This window comes from Phodopus roborovskii, unplaced genomic scaffold (assembly GCF_943737965.1).
Source record: "Phodopus roborovskii unplaced genomic scaffold, PHOROB, whole genome shotgun sequence".
Taxonomy (NCBI): domain Eukaryota; kingdom Metazoa; phylum Chordata; class Mammalia; order Rodentia; family Cricetidae; genus Phodopus; species Phodopus roborovskii.
Window position 1 is genome coordinate 1,804,826 of NW_026126603.1, and position 27,030 is coordinate 1,831,855.

General features: G+C 40.3%; 1 protein-coding gene across 2 annotated transcripts; it reads right to left on the bottom strand.

The window, feature by feature from the left end:
- Positions 1-2,445: 2,445 nt before the first annotated feature.
- On the bottom strand, positions 2,446-26,605 carry Meig1 (meiosis/spermiogenesis associated 1). 2 transcript variants are annotated; one of them, XM_051205827.1, is made up of 3 exons: positions 26,470-26,605; positions 5,623-5,789; positions 2,446-2,792 (listed from the first exon to the last, which is right to left on the bottom strand). In XM_051205827.1, the coding sequence occupies exons 2-3, from the start codon at positions 5,758-5,760 to the stop codon at positions 2,664-2,666; spliced, it is 267 nt and encodes an 88-aa protein (XP_051061784.1). In that variant the 5' UTR covers positions 5,761-5,789; positions 26,470-26,605; the 3' UTR covers positions 2,446-2,663. The 2 variants fall into 2 exon arrangements, with proteins under 2 accessions (XP_051061784.1, XP_051061783.1); XM_051205826.1 differs by having other exon boundaries at positions 26,343-26,597.
- Positions 26,606-27,030: the final 425 nt, after the last annotated feature.

Here is a 27,030-nt window from a genome sequence, read left to right on the forward strand (position 1 = left end):
AGGCCAAACAGATCTGCATAAGATTGATCCAGTCCTAAAGAGAAACAGCTCACACAAAAATTATCTCAGCACCTGGGATCACACACCTTTAATCCCAGCATTAGGGAGGAATAGAAGACAGGAGTAAGGCATTCATTCTCCAGGCACACTGAAGATTAGAAGCATTCATTCTCCAGCAACATTGAGAAAAGGAACGCTCCAGCCTGTTACCGGTAAAAGCTCACTGGTAGCTTCATCTTGATGTTTGAACCCCAATATTAGTCTCTGGTTCTTTAATTAATTCGTGTTACAAGAACTAGGATTCCACTTTTCATTCTGTTTACATGTAAGTGTTGCCCATGGTAGGTGCAGTGTGGATCCTTGTCTTTCCGGCATCCACAGCCAAGGACTAAGTAAAATGTCCAAACACCCATAAAGACTTCCTAGTTCTTCCTTTGGTATCTTGAAACAGTACCATGAGGTTTCTGAAGTCTTTGAATATTTAAATAATAGATAGCCAGTCAAATGGAAGACAATTAGAAATAATAGGAGACGGTACAGGGATCAATCCTGTAATCTGGATGCAAGTTGGGTGGGGGACCTTAGAGTCACACAAAGCACAAAGCATAGAGAAAGCAAACTGGAAGTAGGCCCAGGCTATCAGCTCTCACAGCCTGTCTCAGTGGCCACTTCCTCCAGCAAGGTTTCACTGCCTAAAGGCTTTCTAGTCTCCACCAACAGTACCACCAACTAAGGGCCAAATATTCAAATACCTATGATATGGTCTACATAATTAAATCAGCTGCTGTGACATGCAAAAACAACTTGCAGCCACTGGGTAAGAGAAGTTTTATCATTCCTATGGATGGGTAAGATATGGAGTGAGAAAACAACCAAACCATTATCTCTCATTCACTGGCATCAGTAGATACATATTACAACTTAGATGTGAAATGCCCCTCACAGGTCCATATGTAAGAGGTTTGGTTGTCTCTTGGTAGACTTGTAGGAAGTAACTGGATCCTGAAGGTTTTGTCCTAACCAATAAATTAATCCAATGATGGATTCATAGTATGATGGCATTATGGGGAAGTGATTAAAAAGTGGAGTAGAGACTTGTTGGAGAAAGTCTGCCCTTGAAGGAGCTATCTTGTCCTTGACTCCTCTCTGCTTCCTGGATGTCACAAGGTGAACTGTCATGTTCACATCATGAAGTTCATGCCCAAGAACAATGAAGCCATTTAACCTCAAACCAAAATCTTGGGAACTATGAATCAGGAAAAAATCTTTCTTCTTTTGGATGATGTGAGTGGTGAGTTAATTTCCCAGGGGCACTGGGACAAAGTGACACAAATCGCATAGCTTGAACAACAGAAAAGATTGTCCTTTGAGCTCTAAAGGCAAGTTTTCCAAAGTCAAGGTTCTCCTAGAGCCAAGTTCACTTTGAATGCTTTAAGAATAACTTTTGCTTCTTCCTTGTTATTTCTGGTTGCTGGCAATGATTGATATAATTTCATATAAAATTTCATCACTCCAGTTTGGATCTCTATGGTTCCAGTGACTTCTTCCCTAGATCACTGTGTCTTCAGATGAGTCACTAATATGACCATGTTTTAACTTGATTTCTCCTCTTAAAGATCTCACTCAAATTTCCATCACATTCAAAGGTACTGGGGAGGTAGGATTTAGATGTATTTGGAGAAAAGACATATTCAGGTAACAGCAGGGTATCCATTGGATGCCATCAATCAGCACAAATTTCAAGACCCAGTTGTTTTCTGAGAGCCTATGGGTTAGGAATGGTGGTATAATCTCAGCACTTGGAGCAGGGAGGGGAAGTGTTGAAGAGGGTCATCAGTTCAAAGACAGCTTGGATAGATAGCAAGACATGGTTAATTAGCCGAGTAATTAAGTCAGGGCTGGGTATGTATCTTGGTAGTGTAGTGAATGACTGGTCTTTGTGAGGTCTCTTGTTTTATCCCCAATACTGGTAGCTAAAACATTAACTGTTAATTTAAAACTGTAAATACTTATATTTATATAGTAATGTAATACAGTTTACTCTCTCTGGCTTTTTGACTTTCATTCTCTCTTCCTTACTCCCCGCCCTCTGTCATCCTCTCTCTCTCTCTCTCTCTCTCTCTCTCTCTCTCTCTCTCTCTCTCTCTCTCTCTGTCATGTTTGCATGTGTTCTTTCTCTTCTTATGGTGCTGGGGACTAATTCTACATATAGCCTTGTGCACATTAGATACTCCTTTTCTACATTTGTGGCTGAGCATCATTCCTTGTATTTCTAGTATTTCCAGCAAGAGGCAAAAACAAAAGTGTGAGCACTATAGTGGGCAGAGAATGGATAGGAGGGGCTCTGAGTGGAGATCTGATCTGCTCGAAGGAAACAGTCTAACCCCTGGAGTGGCTTCCAAAGGGTTGGCTTCCCAAGAAAACTACCAAAGTACCCAGGAGGTGGAGAGTGGCAGGGCCCAATTCTAAGGTTCTCAGCAACTTCAGAACTGTTTGGAATTGGACAGGATGACTGGCCAATACCAGGTTTCATGATGCTTATGTTGTAAGACATTGAATTAAAGACAGCATTTTGAATTGTTTTGTAAAATGACATTTACATGATGGAAAGTGTAAACAATGAATTCTTAAAATAGGATTGCCAAGCCAAAGAAATGAAAAGGTCAGTACGCGTAAATTTTCACTTTGTGGACTTCCTTGTCCTCGCATTCCCTTTGTTTGTTGTAGTAATAGAAAGTATTGTCCCTCCGCTGAAGTTTCTTCACGTATCCTGTCTCTGGCCAACGGTCTACCTGAATGGGAAGGATGAGAAGCAGAATGCTGTAATGCTAGTTTTATTTTACATCATACTTGCCCATCAAACAACTTGCATCAAAAATTAAAGTCTGAAGGCTTGAGAGAGGCTGCTCTTTTAGGTCCTGAGTTCAAGTCCCAGCAATCACCTGGTGGCTCACAATCACCTACAATGAGATCTGGTGGCCTCTTCTGGCCTGCAGGCATACCTGCAGGCAGAACACTGTATCCATAGTAAATACATCAATTAAAGTCTGAGACAAAGCTTTAAAATCCTTGTGCTCTCAGGAAGAGCATTGTGTGTACACATAACACAAATCTTAGTTTCCAACCTTGTTCTAGAATTGAGTGCTCCTTTTTACAGTCCAGTTTCAAGGTTTTAGTGCCTACACTATGGCCAAGATTGAAGATACATGCTAAACAATTTAAACTTCATGACTCAGAACATTTTAACTTCAAAAGTGAATGTGCAGGAGGAAACGGAGCTGGCCCAGGGCCCCTGCTGAAGCAATAATGTTGATTGCTGGCTGGCGTTATGCAAGGGCTAAAGCAGTGGTTCTCAACCTGTGTGGGTCATGACCCTTTGGGGTCAAAGAACCCTTTCACAGATGTCTGATATCATGCATATCATATATTTGTATTGTAATTCATAGCAGTAGCAAAATTACAGTTATGAAGTAGCAACAAAAGTAATTTTATGGTTGGGGGTGGGGGTAGGAGTCACCACAACATGAGGAACTGTATTAAATGGTCTCAGCATTAGGGAAGCTGGGAACTACTGGACTAAAGGAAGACACTAGACATGAAGAGATATCTATGCACTTCCACCAAAGCCTCAAAGTCACCGAGTCCAGTTTTTAGTAGAACCTGAAAGCACAAAGACCTCAGCAATCCTTTTCTTCTCACCACCATTTCCTATTTTGTCTTACTCTGATTTGTTTATTATTTGCCTTGATATAATTTGTGTGTTCTTCTTTTTCTCCAACTTCAATATTATGCTTTCTTGATCAGGTTAATGTGTGGTGGGTTTGTTTCAGGAAGTGTTTCATGTGATTTTCTGTTTGTGCCATACAGCCCAAGGATGACCTTGATCTTCTTTCCTCTACCAGGGCATTGCAGGCATGTAATTACCACCATGCTCAGTTTATGCACTGCTGGGAATGGAATCCAGGGTGGCTTCATGAATGCTAGGCAAACACTCTCTTAACAAAGCCAGATCCCTAGCGCCAGTGTGTGTGTGTGTGTGTGTGTGTGTGTGTGTGTGTGTGTGTGTTCTTGTAGGACTTTTCTTTAGTCTCCAGTAAGATAAGACCATGTGGAAACACTTAGGTTGATAGAAATGGGTTAATATTTAAGACAGAGCTAGCCAATAAGAAATGCTAGTAACAGGCCAACAGCTTTATATCTAAGACAGCTTCTCTGTGTGTTAATTGGGGTTGGCATGGCTCTGGGACCAGGCTGTTGGGGAAACTGCTTATAACACTTTAGTCCATAACTCACAGTGCATTCTGGGACCCAGTGCATTCTTTTTATTGACAAAAATGTTCCTTCTGAATTTTGTGAGATGTACTTGATCATTGTCAAAAGTCCCAATCAGGATTTGGGAAAATCAAACCCTTTTCTTTTATATGGCCAATATGGGCAGCCCTTCCCTGTCTCATTTCTCTTATAAATTACAACCTGCAACTGGAAGAAAAGATGCGTACACTATTTGGGAAACTGCATCTGTTATTCTCTGGTAATTTGCTCCTTTCCCTTTTTCCTTTCCACCTCTTTCACCTGCTTTTGTTTGAGACAAACTATGTAGCCCAAGCCTGGTGCCTCAAACCTAAAATTCTACCTCAGTCTTCAGAGCACTGGGATTTCAGGCATGTGCCACAATGCACAGATCTTGCATGTTCTCTTCTCTGGTTTATTTGTGTATCAGTAGAAATGGACTCCAGCCCATCTGATCAGCAAGGCAGGGCCTGCTGCATTTACCTTTTAGGAAAGCAGCTATGTTTCTAGCACTTAAGTCAAACCTACCACTAGCAGGAAAGGGAGTGTTCTCAAGATGATGGGACATGTTTTCATCCCTCCACCAGGCTCCAAAGACAACCTTGTTAGTGTATGAAGCCCACTAGATCTTCAAAGTGTTCAAGGCCACTTTATAAGCATCAACTACATAGATATGCAGGAGGGAAAACCCCATGGCAGAAGGTCAGGTAGATGGTCAAATGGGGAGGTACCCAGTGGTGTGAGTTATCTAGTTTTATATCCATTTGTGTAAAATTAGTTTCAATTTTTGAGTGTAGCTACAATGGCTATGATGTTTGCATCTATAATCCCTGGACCTTAGAAACAGAAGTGGGAGAACCATTGCAGAATTGAGGCTCTTAACTACATAGTGAATTCAAGGTCAGCCTGCCTACAGAGTGAAATGTTATCCCAAGAAACAAACCAAAGGAAAAAGCAATAGAAAACTCAAGCAAGAAAGAAAAGAAGAAACCAATATATACAACCCCTTTCTAATTCACCATCAAAATAAGCAGAGGGGAAATGATACTTTACTACAACTGGACACGCGGTAATAGTTCCAGAATAAGGAAAAGGGGTGTTTGAAGACTTGTGCATGTGAGAGCACAGTAGTTGAGAAAGTGTGAATGTGCCCAGCCAAGGGACCACATCGTCCCCCAAGGTGTAGACCACCTTTGAGGGTCTAGTCTCCCTGTCTTCAGTTGAGAGTTTTGGAGAATTCCCTCCAGTTGTATTTTGTTACTCTGTCATTAAAATACATTTCACTATCTGCAGAACTGGTTTTTATCAAGACTGAAGAGCAGTAAATCTTACCATAGCAACTTGTTTCACTTGTTTATATTCAATTTCATCCCGATATCCTGCTTGTTGAAATCTGTACAGGTTTTCTATCTCTTCTGACCATTTCTTGGCACGACTTATGGATTTCGGTTTCACATCAGAACTCGCCATGGTTATGGAGGCCTTTCTAGCAATTATTTCTGAAAGAGGTTAGAAAAATTTAATAGGTAACATGATGATTACAATTTTCAAACCCTTTAGAATGAACAAAAATGAACAAAGGAATAGAGAACTGTAGGTCATTTTGTTCTCGATTTTCCTTTTCTTAGAGCACACTTGTTATTCACTGTTTTGTATATAGTTTTGTATTAAGCCTAAATCTTTTCTTTAGACTAAAAGGGGAATTGTAGTGAGATAGTCCTTCTGTGGCACTGACCACGCCCATTGGGGGGTGAAGCCATGGGCGGAGTGATCTGTGGAAGAAGTTTGGAGGAAGAGCTGGGAAAAGCTCTCTTGCTCGCGTGACTCGGACAGGAGAGCATCGGGGGGTGGAATTTCCTGGTGTTCATCTGTCTAGGTTGTAAGTTATTTCTCCCTGAATAGACATCTATTTGGCCTATTTGTTTATCCTGATCCTTATTTAACCGCAATATCTGGTGTCAGAAGCGGGATTAGGATTTTCAGGGGACCTGGGTTTCACCCAGGTGGCAGACGCCGCTCCCCTCCCCCACCTTCCCCAACGGGCAGGGTCCTTTGCCTAACCAGGTGGACTCACCACAGCTTTGGGACATTTGCCTCTTCCTTACGGCAAAGGAGATCTTTGCCGCCAAAGCGGACCTGAGAAGGCACTCACCGCTTCTCATTTTTTGCCCATTTCCACACTGCACTTTGCATTCTCGCAGAACCGCTCAGCACCCGCCCTGCTTGCGCGTTTTCCCGCCCTTAGTCTTGCGGTCCCAGCAATTCCACAAGTCTCCTTTTAACAAAATTTCGCTTGCCATAGTTTGTTAAGAGCTATTCTACAGGGACCAGAATCAGAAGGATCGTCTGCTGCCGGACGATATTTGGCGGTACACTTCCGGGCCTCGGCGGCTAGGCACTATTATGTGGTACACCTCTAGGCGTAACTACCACAAGCTGAGATCTACAACTAAAAGCATCAAAGTTCCAGGACAGCAGAATTACACCTAAGGTTATTGTAACATCCTTTGCAATTTAAGCTGATATAATATCTGAGATCAATTGTTCCATAACTATGGCAGATAATTTTACAATGTAGGATTTTAGGAATTATTTTACTTCATATATAGAAGGGATTTTAGCAGAAGAAACTTATGACTGGACCAATATGTACTTTTATTTTGTAATAGCAATGGGTTTCATCATTAACATGATATTCTTAAAGAAATGGTTTGAGATTACAGCAAACAATAAGGAACTTGTACAAACCATAGGAGACTTAGTAACAAGGATTCGAAACATTGAAAATGATAGAATTCAAAGCATAGAAAGTATAGAAAAAAAGGTTCAGAATATTGAAGATGGCGTTGGAGAGCTGACAGGTAGATTACAAACCGTGGAACATGAAAATGACCAAGTAAAAAAACAGAATTTGTTTCATGTCAGATACCTCAATAACCAGAACAAAAACAATGCAATGCATTAACACGCTTGCAGAAACAACTCGTTCCTGGTTGGAGGAAGCTACTAATAAGTTTAAAAAACTGGAACATCAGATAGAAAGACTAGATGATAGAATCTCTTCCATGTCTGAGGATAATGGCAAGCTAGCAGATAGAACATTGTTTTGGTAAGGCAGTTTACATGCCATTCAGATAATATCTAAGGATGAGAAAATTAAAAACATGGAATCATTTGTAGTTGGAGAAAGTAAGAAACTGACTGATGCAATGAAGTCTCTAGAAAGTTATTTGATTCAAGAAGTTCAGACACTCAAAGAAACAATGGTGAATATATTTCAGGCTTTAGAAGACCTTCAGTCTGATACATCAGAAGAAGAACTACAGGTAACAGGGCATGAAAATGACTTAAAATTTTCCACACCATTTAGGGTCAGGGGAGCTTTCCCTGTATCTATTAATGAAAAACCAGCAACGAAAAAACACCCAAAAGGTGTCCTTGTATATCAGTGGGAACCAATACGTATGAAAGATTTAAAAGGTATAAAGGAAGCAGTAGTCTCCTATGGCATGCGCTCACCTTATGTGAAGCAATTAGTAGAATCATGGGCAAGGAATAGCAAGGTAAACCCTAAGGATTGGGATCAATTAATATCAGCTGTCCTTGAAAACTCCTCTCAATTAGAATGGAGGGCTTTATGGAGAGAGGAAGCAAAAGCTCTTGAACTTCAGGGCTTAAAGAAAGGTTATAAAGCTCCCCAAGATAAAATTCTTGGTGAGGGTCTCTATGCTGACCCAGAAACCCAAGCTGCTTATGATGAACATATTTTGTCTCTATGCAGTACAGCAGCTTTGAATGCTTGGGATAAGGTTCATGAATTAGGAGAGAGGATAGAATCCTATACCAAGATAAGGCAAGGACCTAGAGAATGCTTTAGTGTCTTTCTGGAAAGATTATCTAGGGCAGTACAATTATAGGTAGCAGACATAGATGCTAGGCGAATACTCATAGAATCTTTAGCTTATGAGAATGCGAATCCTCAATGCAAACAGGTGCTTTGGCCTTTAAAAATGCGGTCAGCACCCTTGGATGAATGGATCCTATATACAGGCAACATTGAGTATAATGACAATAAGACTGAAGCATGGGTAGGAGAAGCCATATCTAAAGGTCAGAGAAGACATCAAGATAACAGAGTTCCTTACTATGGTGACTTAGAAGCTTGGGTAGGAGAAGCCATCTCCAAAGGTTTGAAGAGATATCAACATGTCAGATGTTATAACTGTGGTAAGATAGGACATCTAAAAAAGAAATTGTAGGCAAAGCTTCCCTAGAAATAACACTCCCAGGAATGAATAAAACAGAAGGCCTCAGCCTCCTGGGTTATGTAGAAGATGTGGCAAAGGCAGACACTGAACAAATGAGTGTAGATCGACCAGAGACAAGCAAGGAAACCCTTTACCATCGGGAAAATCCTTGGGGGGGCCTCTCGAAGGCCCCCACATCACAGGTGGTCCGAACATTCCCAGTCACAGTGGAAGACAATATCCTACAGGACAATTAGAAAATTCTGTGCCTATTATAAAAACTCATACCGCTCTGGATGACAAACTAGTGATGGAAGTTGAATCAAACATGACAGAAGGAAATAAAAAACGTATATTTTGGCAAACCGCTATTATAGTTATTGATTTAAAGGATTGCTTCTTCCCTATACCTTTACAAGAACAAAATAAAGAGAAATTTGCCTTCACGGTACCTAATTACAGTAATTCTCAACCGGTAAAGAGCTATCAATGGAAGGTGTAATGGTGCACCTTCTTATTACACCCTGGCCAGAGTTTCAAATAGAACTACAGTCAAGAATTTTCTGCCACACAGTGACTAGCTACATATGTCACAGCCAGTTCTGTTGAGAATTTTGGTTGCTAAAAATTTTCTTCCTACAGGATCCATTGGAGCAATCATCGTCCCATTTCAGCAGGAAGTAACCTTAAGATAACGATGCCCCCTTTCCCTACCCTTGTAATTTTGGGATAATAGTCATCGTCTTTGGGTTGGTTTTAGTTATTTAGGGTTAGGTATGGAAGGTGATACTTACAATCGGGTTTATCTTTTAGACAGTAATAGGGAATGGTTGGGAAAGGTATGGTTTGGATGGGATATAGGTAGATTAGCCTATTTTCTTGTGAATTTGAGTAAGAATGAGATAGTATTTTACAGCTTACATTGTTATGTATTCTTATATATGGTAAGCTATGTAAAATTAAGTTTATATTTTGTTATATTGTGTGAAATCTTTCCACTTATGATGTTTTATGCACATTATTTTTTACCATATTCTATGTATGTATACTTTTCTTGTATTCAAGACATTTTGTATATTGATACAATTTGGGATATTTATCATGCTGCCCTTTATAGTTCTACCTCTTGTCTTGACATTTCTACTCTACCTCTATTTTAGGGATTTATATGTATGTATATGTATATAGTTATATTGTTTAAGTATTTGTTCCTGCTTTACTCAGGGAAGTTTTAATCAGTTTTTTAGCTAAGTTCCTGAGTATTACAGATTATCTTCACTCATGTTTCCTGTACCTATGAGATTAGTCAGATATAGATGCTTAATCTTCAATCACTTCATAGACATGCAGAACATGCCATTTAAATGTTTTAATATTAGTACTCCATTGACATGAGACACTGTTGCTCCTGACAGCACCATGCACTTTCCCTAAAACTTGTTGGACACTGTTGTTGCTCCTGCTGGAGTTCATTCTCACCTCAGCTAATGGCCTGTTGGGCAAAGAATTGCCCCCCACCTTGACCACTGATTTGGACATGCAGTCCTATGTGCTTGCAGGAGACAAATATAGAAGACTGCTGGACCTTGCCAAGTCAGGGTAAGACAGCCATTCTACCTCCCTGCTGTTGTTGTGGTCTGACAAGTTCTCTTGGCCTTAGCCAAAACTGGGTGTACCAACGTTGCTGTGAGACCTAGGGTGACTCTCCAGGTGGCTTGCTGTTTCTGTCCTTGCTGCACCTTTTGGAAGTTGTGCATCTGCACTTCCTGTCTACTCTAGTATCGTTATTTTCCTTCTCAGGCCATGATGAGGTTGAAGATTAAATTATCACAACTATTATTCTCTCTTCCTAGTTAGGTATATTAGGTACTAGACTTACGTTTTCTAGCTTAGGACAACTCTATTGTAAACTCTGTTATGCCTTCACCCTAGGACTAGATATGTAGGTCATTTTGTTCTCGATTTTCCTTTTCTTAGAGCACACTTGTTATTCACTGTTTTGTATATAGTTTTGTATTAAGCCTAAATCTTTTCTTTAGACTAAAAGGGGAATTGTAGTGAGATAGTCCTTCTGTGGCACTGACCACGCCCATTGGGGGTGGAGCCATGGGCAGAGTGATCTGTGGAAAAAGGTTGGAGGAAGAGCTGGGAAAAGCTCTCTTGCTCACATGACTCGGACAGGAGAGCATCGGGGGTGGAATTTCCTGGTGTTCATCTGTCTAGGTTGTAAGTTATTTCTCCCTGAATAGACATCTATTTGGCCTATTTGTTTATCCTGATCCTTATTTAACTGCAATAGAGAACCGCAGTAAACATTCCACATTTTGACATTCATTTCCAAAACTGAATGTTTTTGGGGAAACAAAAAGATGCACCTACAATGCTCTTAAACCCTGGAAGACACACAGAGAATAATTAATTTCATTATCAAATAAAACTGCATTTGGAGTTATTAAGTCATGTTCTAAAAGTAGCCATGCTGGGTCTCTGACACTAGTGTAATTTATGAAAACATGCTGTCATGGAGTTTACTTCTAATATGGCAAGACTAGCCATTTGGACAAGATACTGCTTTTGTCTGGACTGTTTGACTTTATGCTGTATAAACTGAACATGCAGGACCCACAAAAAAGTGACTACTGATTCTAGATGGACATTGTTACAGAGTTCCTGCTTCATGGAAGAGTCTGCCAGACAGTCTGCAGGACACAGAGAAAAGTGACTGAAAAACTGCCAACACAAAAAGACAGTTTAAAGTGTCCTGCTTTGCTGAAGAGTCTGCCAGACACACTATGGCCTATGGGCTGAAGATGGAAGATTACAAAAGAACTTCAGGTGACCAGGCAGTGAGTTGTCTCTGTCATTTCTAGAGTCTATATATTATCCTTCTGTGGTCTTTGAAGGAGTTGAAGACAGATAGTTATGGTTATAGTTTTCCTTAGTTAGGATTAAGGATAAGTTACTTTAGACACACAAAGATAGGATAGATGATGGAATATTTTCTTCAAATCTTGCTAAATGTTAATGAACTAAATATTGTTAACTTTGATTCTTATTTTATAACTGTTGTGTGATATATTTTGCTATGTTAAGGTTAAAACCCTTTTTATTTTAGACAGAAAAGAGATGATGGGAGATGCCATTATGTATATATGTTTCTCATACTGGTTAATGAATAAAGCACTGTTGGCCAATAGGAAAGGAAGATAGGAGGGACTAGGAGACAAGGAGGAAAGAGGAAGACAGAAGGAGGGGTCAAGCTGGAGAGTCTGGAGAGAATAGAATCGCCGGCCCCCACTCTCCAGTAAGACCATGTGGAAATACATAGAAATGGGATAATAATTAAGACAGAGCTAGCCGATAAGAAACTAGTACCTGGCCAAATACAGAGTCTCTGTGCATTATTTGGGGCTGGCGCGGCGGTGGGACAAGACCAGGTGGCGGGCAGAAAAACCATACTCCTTACATTTGTATCTGCTCAATATACTATCTAAATATTCCACCACTATTCCATTGATTTATATTCTCCTTCTCCTCCTCTCCTTCTCCCTCTCTTTTAAAGACAGAATGTAAGAGCAGTCACCCTTAGCAAGGCGTAATGATGGACTTGGAGGCTAAGGCAGGATCTGGGGTGAGGTCAGCCTAGCCACTTACAAATCAAAAAAGGAAAAGCACTCCTCTTTCTCCCCTTCCTTGTTTCCTGAAACATACCTTCCATTTAATTTCTGCAGACATCACAACCAACTTTCTTGGGTCACAGTGTCACACTGTCCTCTGGTTGACCGATGTAGGAGGATAACTGAACAAATCCCATGCTAGCTGTTTGGTTGTTGTGTTAAATCACTAATTTTTAATGTCATAGGTGGTTACTTTTGGTCTAGGAAATTCAGCTATTCAAGCCTAGTTCATATTAATTATCTACTTCCGTTGTTGAGTCTGTCCCCTGGTTACTGAGACTGAACTCAGGACTTCAAGAGTGATAGGCAAGCATTCTACCATTGAGCTATAAGCCCAATACCACAGCCAGTTTTTTTGAAGGCATTGTCTTGTATGTTTTTCTCAAATGCTTATGTTGTTACAAAAATATTATTTAACTGACATAAAAGTACCCAGAATTTTCACCATAATTCCTTAAACCCATTCTATTAAAATTGTATATTTTGCCTAAAACTCATTGTCATACTTCATAAAGAAAATCCTTGCCCCAAATCCTGGCCTCTGCCAAAGAACGAGGTCTCAGCTGGAGAGCACCAGTTCCCAGTGAGATCCCACTTTCCTGCAAAACCTTCTCAAGTTCCAGCTCAGCCCTCCTCCTCTTCCGCCAGCTATTGGCCAGAGGTGAGTCTGGGCCCAATCGGGGCTGCCTATCCCCTACAACCTCTTTTCCCCCTCCCCCGCCCGAACTCCCTGGGTTGGCCCCTGATCCTGCTGCTCCTGTCTCCGGTCCCCATCGAGAGCACCTTTGGAGCTCTGATACACCCACACCCATCCCCACTGCCAGCCTATCCCCTCTACCCTGTGCCCAACCCCACCCATGGTCCTGCCGCTCTGGTTGAGCACTGGGACAGAGGGTGGAGACAAAAGTCCACCCTACTTCGGAGACTTCTAGGAGCAACTCTGAACAAAGGAATCCTAACTCTCCTCCTGGGACCACTCGCCACTCCCGGGCCCCTCCCAGAGATCCGCCTATCTCTGCGGTCCACTCGGAGTTCCTGCAGGCAAGATCCTCGACCCCCAAATCCTGGCCTCTGCCAAAGAACAAGGTCTCAGCTGGAGAGCACCAGTTTCCAGTGAGATCCCACTTTCCTGCAAAACCTTCTCAAATCTCAGCTCAGCCCCTGCCCTCTTCCGCCAGCTATTGGCCAGAGCTATTGGCCAGAGGACCACTGTGAGTACCTGCTTACATCTTCTGGATCCTCATCCTTGACCCCATCCCTGGATCTCTGTCTGCGGAGAAACCGCCTAGAGAGCTTCACACAGAGCTACAGATATTGAATCTCAGACCCACATAAGCCCATCGGGGAAGTACCATAGGGAGAGGGGGGATACACCACCAACACCTACTGGAAAAAGCTATGGGAAGAAGGCAATACAAGAGAACACCTAACAACAGAAAGACAAACATGACACCACCAGAATCTAGGGAATCTATACCAACTAGAATGGAACACAACAACAAAGCAGAGGAAGCAGAAGGGTACGACTTAAAAATTGCCATCATAAAAATGATAGAGGCCCTCAAAGAAGATGTGAGAAAATCCCTTAAAGAAATGGAGGAAAAAACAAACAAAAAAGTGGAAGAAATGAACAAATTCCTTAAGGAAAGTACAGAAAGCCAAGAAAAAACAATTAACCAGGTGAAGGAAACGGTTCAAGACTTGAAAACTGAAATAGAGAAAATAAAGGCAACACAAACGGAAGGAATGCTGGAAATTGAAAAGCTGGGCAAAAAATCGGAAACTACGGACACAAGCATAACCAATAGAATTCAAGAGATGGAAGAGAGAATCTCAGGCGCAGAAGATAAACTAGAAGAAATAGATTCATCGACCAAAGATAATAATAAATCCAACAAATCCTTAACACAAAACATCCAGGAAATGTGGGATACCATGAAAAGGCCAAACCTAAGAATAATAGGCATAGAGGAAGGTGAGGAAACCCAGCTCAAAGGTGCCGAAAACATATTCAACAAAATCATCGAGGAAAACTTCCCAAATCTGAAGAAGGACATGCCCATGAAAGTACAAGAAGCATACCGAACCCCAAATAGGCTGGACCAAAGAAAAAAGACCCCTCGACATATAATAACCAAAACACCTAGCATACAGAATAAAGAAAGAATATTAAGAGCAGCGAAGGAAAAAGGACAGGTAACATATAAAGGCAGACCTATCAAAATTACACCTGACTTCTCCATGGAAACCCTCAAGGCCAGAAGAGCCTGGATAGATGTTCTAAAAGTATTAAGAGAACACGGATGCCAGCCTAGGCTAATATATCCAGCAAAACTCTCAATCACTATAGATGGAGAGAACAAGATATTTAATGACAAAACCAGATTTTCCCAATATGTATCTACAAATCCAGCCCTACAGAAAGTATTGGAAGGAAAACTCCAACCCAAGGAAGGTAACTATGCCCACAAAAATGTAGGCAACAGATAATCCAACTACACCAGAAACCAAGGGTGAAGCAGAATAAATATATTCACAATACCATTGCCAACAACAAACCTAAATCAAACAAGCATCAACAATCAATGGTCCTTACTCACCCTCAATATTAATGGTCTTAACTCACCTATAAAAAGACACAGGCTAACAGAATGGATATGAAGACAGAATCCATCCTTCTGCTGCATACAAGAAACACATCTAAGCTTCAAAGATAGACATTACCTCAGGGTGAAGGGTTGGGAAAAGATTTTCCAATCAAATGGAACCAAGAATCAAGCAGGAGTGGCTATCCTAATATCTAACAAGTTAGACTTCAAACCAAAATTAGTCAAAAGAGATGAAGACGGTCATTTCATATTCATCTCAGGAGAAATCCATCAACACAAAGTCTCAGTTCTGAACATCTATGCCCCTAATACAAAGGCACCCACATTTGTAAAAGAAACACTACTAAAACTCAAAGCTCATATAAAACCTCACACACTTATAGTGGGAGACTTCAATACACCACTCTCAACACTAGACAGGACCACAAATCAGAAACTCAACAAAGAAACAAAAGAATTAACAGAAGTTATGTCTCAACTGGGGTTAACAGACATCTATAGAACATTCCATCCAAAGACAAAAGAATATACCTTCTTCTCTGCTCCACATGGAACCTTCTCTAAAATTGACCACATACTAGGTGACATAACAAACCTCAACAGATACAAGAGAATAGGAATAGTCCCCTGTATCTTATCGGACCACCATGCTTTAAAATTGGAATTCAACAACAACAACACAAATAGCAGAAAGCCTGCAAACTCATGGAAACTGAACAATGTGCAATTGCACCACTCCTGGGTCAAAGAGGAAATAAAGAAAGAAATTAAAAACTTTCTAATATTCAACAAGAATGAGGATACAACATACTCGAACTTATGGGACACCTTGAAAGCAGTGCTACGAGGGAAGTTCATTGCACTAAGTGCCCATATGAAGAAAACAGAGGATAGTCACATAAGAGATTTAACAGCCCAACTGAAAACCTTAGAACAGAGAGAAGCGAATTCACCCCGCAGGAGTAGACGCCAGGAAATAATCAACTTGAGGGCTGAAATCAACAAAATAGAAACCAGGAAAACAATACAAAAAATCAATGCAACAAAGAGTTGGTTTTTTGAGAAAATCAACAAGATAGACAAACCTTTATCCACATTAATGAAAAAGCAGAGACAGAACATGAAAATTAACAAAATCAGAAACGAAATGGGGAACATAACAATAGACACAGAGGAAATCCAGACAGGTCATACTTTGAAAATCTGTATTCCACAAAAATTGAAAATTCAAAGGAAATGGACAAGTTTCTGGATAACTATCACTTACCAAAATTAAATCAAGAACAGACAAACAACTTAAATAGACCTATAACCCGCAATGAAATAGAAGCAGTCATTGAAAGCCTTCCAACCAAAAAAAGTCCAGGGCCAGATGGATTCAGCGCAGAATTCTACCAGACATTCAAGGAAGAACTAATACCACTACTCCTCAAACTGTTCCACAAGATAGAAACAGAAGGTTCATTGCCAAACTCTTTTTATGAGGCCACAATAACTTTGGTACCCAAACCTCACAAAGACACAACTAAGAAAGAAAACTACAGACCAATATCCCTGATGAACATCGATGCAAAAATACTCAATAAAATACTGGCAAACCGAATTCAAGAATACATCAGAGAAATCATCCACCATGACCAAGTAGGCTTCATACCTGGAATGCAGGGATGGTTTAACATACGAAAATCTATCAACGTGATCCACCATATAAACAAACAGAAAAAGAAAAACCATATGATTATCTCCCTAGATGCGGAAAAAGCCTTTGACAAAATTCAACACCCTTTCATGATAAAGGTATTGGAGAGGTCAGGGATAACAGGAACATACCTAAACATAATAAGAGCAATATACAGCAAACCAACTGCCAACATCAAACTGAATGGAGAGAAACTTAAGCCAATTCCTCTAAAATCAGGAACAAGACAAGGCTGTCCTCTCTCTCCATATCTCTTCAATATCGTACTAGAAGTTCTAGCTAATGCTATAAGACAACAAAAGGAGATCAAGGGGATCCAAATTGGAAAGGAAGAAGTCAAACTGTCTCTATTTGCAGATGTTTTGATAGTTTACATAAGTGACCCAATAAACTCTACCAGGGAACTCCTACAGCTGATAAACACCTTCAGCAAACTAACAGGATACAAGATAAACTCAAAAAATTCAGTAGCCCTAATTTTTTCAGACAACAAAGAGGCAGAGAAAGAAATCAGAGAAACATCACCCTTTACAATAGCCACAAGCAACATAAAGTATCTTGGTGTAACGCTTACCAAACAAGTAAAAGACCTATATAATAAGAACTTTGTGACTCTAAAGAAAGAAATTAAAGAAGATACCAGAAAATGGAAAGATCTCCCATGCTCTTGGTTAGGTAGGATTAACATAGTAAAAATGGCAATCTTACCAAAAGCAATCTACAGATTCAATGCAATCCCCATTAAAATCCCACCATAATTCTTCACCGACCTTGAAAGGATTATAATCAACTTTATATGGAAAAACAAAAGACCCAGGATAGCCAAAACAACCCTGTACAATAAAAGAACTTCAGGAGGCATCACCATTCCTGACTTTAAGCTCTACTACAGAGCTATAGTTCTGAAAACAGCCTGGTATTGGCATAAAAATAGACAGGTAGACCAATGGAATCAATTGAAAATCCTGATATTAATCCATGCACCTATGAACACCTGATTTTTGACAAAACAGCTAAAATTATACAATGGGGCAAGGACAGCATCTTCAACAAATGGTGCTGGCACAATTGGATGAGGGTGTGTAGAAGACTGCAGATAGACCCATGTCTGTCGCCATGCACAAAACTCAAGTCCAAATGGATCAAAGACCTTAACATCAATCCAGCCACATTGAACCTCTTAGAAGAGAAAGTAGGAGGTACCTTTGAACAAATTGGTATAGGAGACCGCTTCTTGAACATAACTCCAGGGGCACAGACACTGAAAGAAACAATTAATAAATGGGACCTTTTCAAACTTAGAAGCTTCTGTAAGGCAAAGGACACAGTCGACAAGACCAAACGGCAGGCCACAGACTGTGAAAAGATTTTCACCAACCCTATATCCGACAAAGGGCTGATCTCCAAAATACACAAAGAACTCAAGAAACTAGTCAACAAAACACCAAATAACCCTATTAAAAAATGGGGTACAGAACTGAAGAAAGAATTCTCAATGGAGGAAATCAAAAAGGCTGAAAGACACTTAAGAAAATGCTCCACATCCTTAGCTATCAGGGAAATGCAAATCAAAACAACTTTGAGATACCATCTTACCCCTGCCAGAATGGCTAAAATTAGAAACACCCGTGATGACTTATGTTGGAGAGGATGTGGAGAAAGTGGAACACTCCTCCACTGCTGGTGGGAGTGCAAACTCATACAGCCATTTTGGAGATCAGTATGGCGGTTCCTCAGGAAAATGGGAATTAGTTTACCACAGGACCTGGCAATCCCCCTCTTAGGCATATACCCAAAGGATTCACATCCATGCAACAAAGACATCTGTTCAACTATGTTCATAGCAGCACTATTTGTAATAGCAAGAACCTGGAAGCAACCTAGATGCCCCTCAATTGAAGAATGGTTAATGAAGATGTGGCACATCCTACACAATGGAATACTACTCTGCAGAAAAAAATAATGGTATCTTGAAATTCTCAGGCAAGTGGATGGCACTTGAAGAAACCATCCTGAATGAGGTAACCCAGTCACAAAAAGAGGAACACAGTATGTACTCACTCATATATGGATTTTAGACCTAGATCAAATGATCACCAGCCTATAATTCACATTACCAAATGAACTAGGATACAAGGTGTATTCTAAGAGATTCATATAAAGTCCCTCACAGAACTGGGAAGGGACAAGTCCCCCAGAGCTCAGGTGAAGTGGGGGAAGACAGCGAATGGAGAGAGAAGTAGGAGAAAATGAGGGGGAGGAAAGGAAAACCTGTGCGACCAGGAAGATTGAGTCTGGTTAGGAATAGAAGATAGAGAGAGAGAGAGAGAGAGAGAGAGAGAGAGAGAGAGAGAGAGAGAGAGAGGGAGGGAGGGAGGGAGGGAGGGAGGGAGGGAGAGAGAGAGAGAGAGAGAGAGAGAGAGAGAGAGAGAGAGAGAGAAAACATAAAAGAGGGAGCCAATATTGGTTTGAAGATAAAATTGAACACAAAGAAAGGTCGAGAGAACTACAAGACTGCTCCCAACTAACAATCTCAGTTTCCGTGGAAAGGCTATCATAAATGCCCTTCCTGGAGAGTGAGATCAACAACTAACTTCTCCATGGAGCCCTCAACTAATGCCTGTTGAAAATAGGAGCAAACACCCATACATAAACACTGAGTCGAACTAGAACCCAGAAGCAGATGGAGAGGACAAGACCACGCGGCAGAAGCACATAGAGACAGTTTACCTGAACAAGGAGGAGCTAACGGGCCCCCAGACTGATAGCTGGGAAGCCAGCATGGGACTGACTCAGGCCCCCTGAATATGGGTCTCAGCCAGAAGGACTGAGCAGTCTAAGGGACCTCAGACAGTGGAGCCAGGATGTATCCCTGGTGCACAAAAGGACTTTGCGAACATATCCCCCATGGAGGGATAACTGCCTTAACCTAGAGACAGGAGAGAAGCCCTAGTCCCTACTTCACAGGACCTGTCAGATCTATATGACCCCACCTGGATGGCATTCCCCTACACATGGAATTGGGGTGGGGGGATGGGAGGGGAGGGTGTTTAGAGTGCATGTGAGAGGGCAGAGAGGGTAAAAGGGAGAGAAAGGGGGGGGGGAGGGTTGGGGGGGGGGGGGGGGGGGGAGAGGGAACTGGATTGACATGTAAAACAATAAATTAAATTAAAAAAATGCTTTGACTCCAAAATTTAAGTTGAAGGACAAGTTACTGGGGAAAAGGATTTCTATTTTTATTTCCACAGAAAATGAAAAGATGTGGATTCCTTCCAGACTAATGAGGTTTGATCACGCCAGACCGCCTGAAACAGAGTACAAGCTAATCCTACATTCAAAACAGCTGGACAAAACAGCCCTACAGACTACAGCCAGGATATCTGAATCTTCTTCAAATCCCCCAGGACAGCGCCCCTTACCAGCAGGAAGTAGCTTGGAAAGAACGACGCCCAAATTCCCAAATATTGTGTATAAATGTTTTTTTTCATTTAATTGGACTTTGTTATATAAAATTAAATAAAAAAAGAAAATCCTTAAAGGAATTTATGTATTTTCAATCACTATAACAAATACTCATTAGGTTAATTTCTTAAAGGTCAAGAAATACATTTTAAAAAATGGTAGATGAATCAAGGAGTGTATGGGCAGTTTCACAGCAAATGTCTTTACAAATGAAATACACTTAACTTTTACGGAGGGAAGAGCACGAAAAGGGAAAAATGACAGACTTGCTGAATTTTCTTGAATATCTCCTCAGTGTTAAAAATATAGCCTACAAGTTTTGTCTCACAGTTAGTAAGAGATAGGAGACTATCAGGACTCTGAGCCCTTGGTTTAGTTTTCATTATCAGTCACAGAAGAGTACTAAGGGGCTGGCCTGGGGAAGGTGAGGAGTTTGCCTAGGTACGTCTACATCCTCTACACTTTTTGCTACATTACTTAACATTATTACATTCTAAATAGAAGGCTGTCTACATTCTATCTGCAAATTATATTCCCACCATAGTTAGGTTTAGTTCCAGATTTAAATTAAGTGAAATCACTGGAACTATATAATTCTAATTCTTATGAAAATAGTAACCACATACCAGATAAAGAATCAATATTGCTTTTTATTTTTTCGGTGTGCAAACTGAAATGCACATTGGTTAGACTATGGAAAATTAGGATTTTGTTATAATGTGAATTTTTAACAACTTTTGCCTCAGTTATTTTAGATTCAGGCTCATGTTGCATCTTATTTATTTCATTGTTACGGTATTGTAAAGATTTTGTAAAATCTGGAAAGCCTGATAAAACAAACCAGTTTTTTGTTTTGTAGTTCATTTCACTGTGAAGTTCATCACATCACCAATGTACTATACACTATCCATGGCTAACAAGGAAAACTGTGAATTCATTGTATAAGAATACATTCAAGCTGGATGTAGCACTCTCCAGACAGAGACAAAACAAAAGACAAAAAACACTCAAGTGACTAGAGAGATGGCTCAGTAGTTACAAGTTCTTATTGTCCTTGCACAGGATGAAGTTTTGTCTCAGCACCAAGTCAAGCACTCAACAATCACCAGAATCTCCAACCCCCAGATGACCCATCACCACCCTCTACCGTCCTCCTTGGGCACAGCAACCATGTGCACATGCCTTCTTGGACACACACAAATACAGGGCATAAAAATAATTTTAAAATAATAAAACCTTTTAAAATACTCAAAATCAGTCATGTTTTTTTTTTCTATGAAGTTAGTGCTGAATCGCTTTGCTGCTTCTACAGATAAAGCTCATTTTCTTAGGGCAGTGGTTCAGGGTTAGTTTTGTTTCCCCATCATTTTTACTCTAGGCTTAGTTGTTTGATATATAATAAAATACTTGGATTTGTTTGTATCATTCTAAAATTTTCCTGAATGTCATGTCTTTTGTCACTTTCAGATTAAGCGACTGTGTTAATTATACACATAAAAATGCTACATGTTACAGAAGGGTGAAAAAGATGCTGCATCCTGTTCAAGTTTTAAGAAATCCTAGTTTTTCTCAGCAGGAATGCCCACCTTAAAGACATTATCAGACATTTGGAAATTTAATGTGAAATTCATCATGACTGAAAAAGAAAATTTAGTATCTGCAGTAACTATTCTATTCTTTCTAGTGAACTGAAGTTCTGTGAAGCATATCTGTGCTCAGGCTCATGCAGCCAGACTGCTTGGCCAGACTGAGTTAGTGACTGCAGGGACTGCAGCTCAAAACTCTCAGATTGTATATTTAGCAGACCACTAGCTAAGAATTTTATAATATCAATCCCCCTGTTCTATTCTAACATGACTGTCTTATGTCCTTAGCAATGTAATTGACAAATGCATCAAGTTACTTCTGCCTTTTTATGTGGCTACCAATTTCCTTTGTTCTGTGGTGGAATGTGGCATACGGGGTAACCTGAATCCATGTTCTCAGGCCATGGCCACACTTACATTTGGCCTATAATCAACTCTCCCTTATTATCTTTGGAATAAGAACTATGATTTGAATAGATAAACTAAAATTCAAAAAGAACTCAATATTCCTTGATTAAATACTTTGGTGATTATGGGAAAATATAGTGTCATTACTAATTCTGATAGCAACACTGAGCACTTTAAAATGCAGTGGTTTCCTTACTGATCTTTGTGGGGAAACTCATAAAAATAGATTTTCTTTAGTAAACCTGACAGCTCTAAGTGGAACAGAAGCCAATCAGGATGGGAAAGTGAACGGTTGAGCTTTTGGAATACTTCAGTCATGACTAAAAAAGAACCAGAAGAGCTGATAGACATTAAACTGATGGAAACAAGAAACCAAGTACTCGAAAACAAACTAACAAACAAACAAAAACAGCAAAACAAACTCACTGTTGAACAAACCCACATCTGACTGAACTTGCAAATCAAGCCATACAGATCAACAAATCAAAAGGTTGAAGAAACAATGACAGTCAAGGCCCAAGGCTACAGAATTCCTTGTTTGATTGTGGAATTTACCTGAAAGATGTGCAACCTATTTGGCCAAAGAGTAAACATAGATGGAACTGTACTATTTAGTATACAGGGAACATCTTACCCAGGAATTGAGCCAAAGTCAAACATCCATGAAACTGTTAAAACTGCTGTAACTGTTGGAGTTATTGACTAGACACCTAGCATGCAAGGACAGTAGCACATCTTGTTGAAGAAGTCTAAATGATTCCAGCTAAAACCTCAGAAAGATAACAGGCTGCAGCACTGGGGAGGGGATGTGAATAAAATGGTTTTGGGATAGCCTATGATTCTACACTGTGGTCCAGAGAGCAAGTTCTATATTGGGTGGTCTGGGTAACAAAGGTATTCAGCATGACTGGGTATGAATCCCATTGCATTCAACACTTGGAGAGGTTTTGGGATAGCCTATGATTCTACACTGTGGTCCAGAGAGCAAGGTCTATATTGGGTGGTCTGGGTAACAAAGGTATTCAGCATGACTGGGTATGAATCCCATTCAACACTTGGAGAGGTTTTGGAGTTCCTACCAACGTATTTTTTTAAATCAGGTCTTTTTTTGGAGAAGTTCAGTGGAATCTTCTGGAGATTCTTCAGAATATTTCATTGGCAAGTTAAGAACAGATGAGTAAGAAAATTACAGTTGATGAGCCTGTGCAGATAGTCTCAGAATCTCTGTAGTTTGCTACAACAACTTCTGCTAAAGTTATAAATAGTAGTGTGAAGTGAGCTTGATATAAAAACAATGAGAAAAAAGGTACATTGTTGAATCTACTTTAATCCAAAAAACAACTGTTAATTTCAAGATATTTTACCTTCGTATAGATTTTGGTTTACTGATACAAATATAAGATCAATTTTGTTATAGTATATGTATATTTCTACTCTTGTTTAAGGCATTATGTTTATGTAGCTCATTCAAATGTATAGTTAAGAAATATAAATTAATAGTCAAACTTATAGACATGTTAGGTTTTCTAGGTATACAGAGATATATTTCAGATGGATAGGTAATCTTCAAACACTTCAAAGACCCACAGGAATATGGCATTTAAAATATTTTTAAAACTTAGGTCTTTTTATGACAATGAGACATGTCTGCACCTGGTTATAACAATCTACTTCAGTGATGATGGGCATGGAAGAAATTCCACATGAAGTTTGTTTTCTTTATTAGCCATGTGGGCAAAAAATAAAAAAAAAAAACTGCTCTGATCTACACTGCTTGACTGTATGTTGTATAAACTGGACATGGAGGGCCCACAGGAAAGTACTGAACTTGCCAAAACAAGATGAAACAGTCCTTTAGGATTCCTGCTTCATAAAAGAGTCTACCTGACATTTTACAGAACACAGTGAAAAATGACTGACAAACTGTCAATATAGGTGCAACTGTTTCCAATGAGTTTCAGTGAAAAGTTTGCCAAACAATCTAGGCCTATAGACTGAAGATGGATGCCCTAATGTTACAGAAGAACTATGGATGACTGTCCAAGCAAACAGATATCTTCTGTTATCTCTAAAATTTTGGAAGTTTCTTCCAATGCATTCCTGTTTATTTAGGTAATATATCTTTCTAGGGTTTTTGATGGAGTTGAAAACTAGATACTGATAACTGTAGTTTTCCTTAGTTATGATAAAAGATAAATTAGATATAAAACTTAAGACTCACAAAGGTAGGATAGATGTTGGGGTATTTAATTTTGCCAAATACAAATAACTAAATATTATAATTGTAATTCTTGCTTGATAACTGTTTTGTTGTATGTAATTTTACTATGTTAAAGTCAAAACCTCCCTTTTTAATTAGGCAGAAAAGGGGAGATGATATGGGATGTCCTTCTTTATGCTGCTAATATGTGTTGCATTTATTGATTGATAAATAAAGCTGATTTGGCCAATGGCCAAGCAGAATAGAGCCAGGTGGGAAATCCAAACAAAGATAAAGAGAGAAAGAAGACTGGGTCACAGAGATGTCAGGTAGCCACTGGAAAAGCAAGATGTGAGGTAACAAGCCTCATGGTAAAATATAAACAAATATAAATGGGTTAATTTAATTGTGAGAGACAGTCAGTAATATGCCTGAGCCATTGGCCAGACAATTATAATTAATGTTAAGCCTTAGAGTGGCTATTTGGGAACTGGCAGGTAGGATTACAAACCTCCATTTACACGAGCCAATGTGTAATGAGCTACAGTGGCTTCAGAACAGGCTCACCTGGGAACAAATACAATTGTGGCAGTGTTTCTGGGACTTCTCCCTGATAAGGGTGCTCATCACTAGTTTTGGATTGATTGGTGCAGGGGAATTTAAGCAGATAGTCTAACTGGTTGAAGGAAAAAGCAGTGCCTGCAGTGAAGTGTGAGAAACTTACTTGTGGGCATTATCAATATGCTAGAGATGTGATTTGAAAAATTCCAGGCAAGAGATTTGTGTCGAGATTTGTGTGTAACCAGAAGAATCTTATTTTATGTTTTGGCACAGGTCTCATATTGTCCAAGGCAGGCTGGAACTCCGAGGATGATCCAGAACTTCTGATCCTCCTGTCTTCTCTCCCAAGAGCTGGGATTTCAGGCATTTGTTATCATACCTAGTTCTATAGGATGCTGATATCAGTGTGTGCCAGTCAACCAGAGGCCTTACTTAGCTGTCTTCTTCCTTGATTAATGGTGATGTTCAGGCCTGATATTCCTTTAAAATGGCTAGTTCCCCAAATGCTTTTGGTGAAGCATACTATTTTTTTTTTAAATCATTGTATGCTATTTACTGCCTTTTATAAGAATAGGTGAAGCTTCAATATTTAACTTGTTTTGAGGAAAAAGAATTCTCAATCTTTTGTGAAAGGGTTAATTTTTTTCATTAATTTTTACTTTTTAAGTAAAGACACCACAATAGCAACTATATATTTCTTTCTGTTTTTGTAAGGCTATGAAAAAGTCATTTTCTAGTTTTGCTCACATAAAAATACTTATACATAGTATTTTAAAATAGTAAACGAAAACCTATTATATAATAAAGCACACTTAAGTGAGAATTCACAACTTAAATGCATACCTCTAATGCCCTGTTTAGTTTCTTCCTCTACTTAACCCTAAAGCGTAGGTCTGCGCCTCAAACACAAACCTGAGTCCCGAGACCTGAGACCTTTTTCCTTATTAATCTTGCCCATGTGCCACCTTAATTACATCTTTCTCTACTTTGCACGTTGAGAATCTCTTTAATTGGAGTATTGAGGATGGATGCTGAGTCCTGCCTGCTGTCGCTGAAACTTTTGTCCTTTAACACGTCAATATGCCTAATCTCACAGCCCCCAACTTTCCTGGCCTTGTTACACCATTTGTGCTCCTAGCGGGTGGCAGGATATAACTGAGGCTTCCTTTAAACTACATGTAATCCTTAGCCAAGACAATGAACGTAAATGGGACTTTATTTCTGATCCCAGTCCTCACACTGGGTGTTCATTTTAAAGACTTTGAAATCAGACAGACATAGCTAAAAACCTGTCCCTGAAACTCACTGGACCTGCGGTTCCCCCAACCCCAAGCACTTGGTTAAGGTCTGTCCACAATCCAGGTGTGCAAATTTGCGGTTGTGGAGCATAAAGCCACCCTTAAGAGGGTTCTGATAGCTAGCGTTCTTTGCTAGAAACCATTTTCTTTTTGCCTGGGCTAGGGACAGTCTTTTGCCCCCAGGTATTAAATGGCAAAGCCATTACAATAGCCAACTCCGGTAGGGGAATTTAGCTGGGAGCCGACCCTAGAAAGTAGGAAGGGCCAAATGAAGACCCGCCCTAAAAGAGAGAAAACCCAGGTACCAGGGAGGCCCGGCGGAAGGGGCGGTGCCTGTGCTCCCGGGGAGGGGCGGAGCCAGAGGCACGGTGGTCAGGGCCCGGGTCCTCGCTGCGCATCCGCTCAGGCCCGGCTCCCGCTATCCGCGGTTACCCTCGCTCAGCCGGCCTCGCAGAAGGGCGCAGCGGTGCTCGTGTTCTCTACTCAGGATCCGTGGGCTGAGTCAGCCTGAGGCCAACTGTTGCGGCCGCTGCAGCCCGCGCGTCTCCTAGCAACTCAGTGACGCCGCTCCGCCCGCTCATGTAGGCCCCGCCCAACTCCCTTCGGCCCCGCCCCCCGCTCCTGGGTCTTTACGCGCATTTGTAAGGGGTAGGGCTGGGCAAGGAGGTCTGTGTTTTGTACAGTGGAACCTCCTGGCTGGGTGCTGTTCACTGCTGGGATGAGGCAGAGATTCAGAGACATCATATGAAAGCGTTTGAGAGTAGAGATCGCAGAGGTTCTGAATCCTGATAAAAGATAACTGTCAATGTGTGTGTACTAAAGGAATCCACCCAGCATGGTGTCTGGCAATGACTAAATGAAAGCTAACTTAACATCTACAGTTTTATTTTCCCAAAAGTATCTCCACTAATAGTTAACATATCACCTGTTTCGGTGAAAATTGATTCAAGATCAATATTTCTGAGTGGAGAGCCATGATGATTTGTTGACAAA

What these genes read in the sequence shown, in the direction of transcription:
- Meig1 (XM_051205827.1), bottom strand. Translation starts at nt 5,760, where the DNA reads ATGGCGAGTTCTGATGTGAAACCGAAATCCATAAGTCGTGCCAAGAAA. An exon ending in AAGTGAAACAAGTTGCTATG is followed by an intron (nt 2,793 to 5,622) that starts GTAAGATTTACT and finishes CTTCCCATTCAG; the next exon opens with GTAGACCGTTGGCCAGAGAC.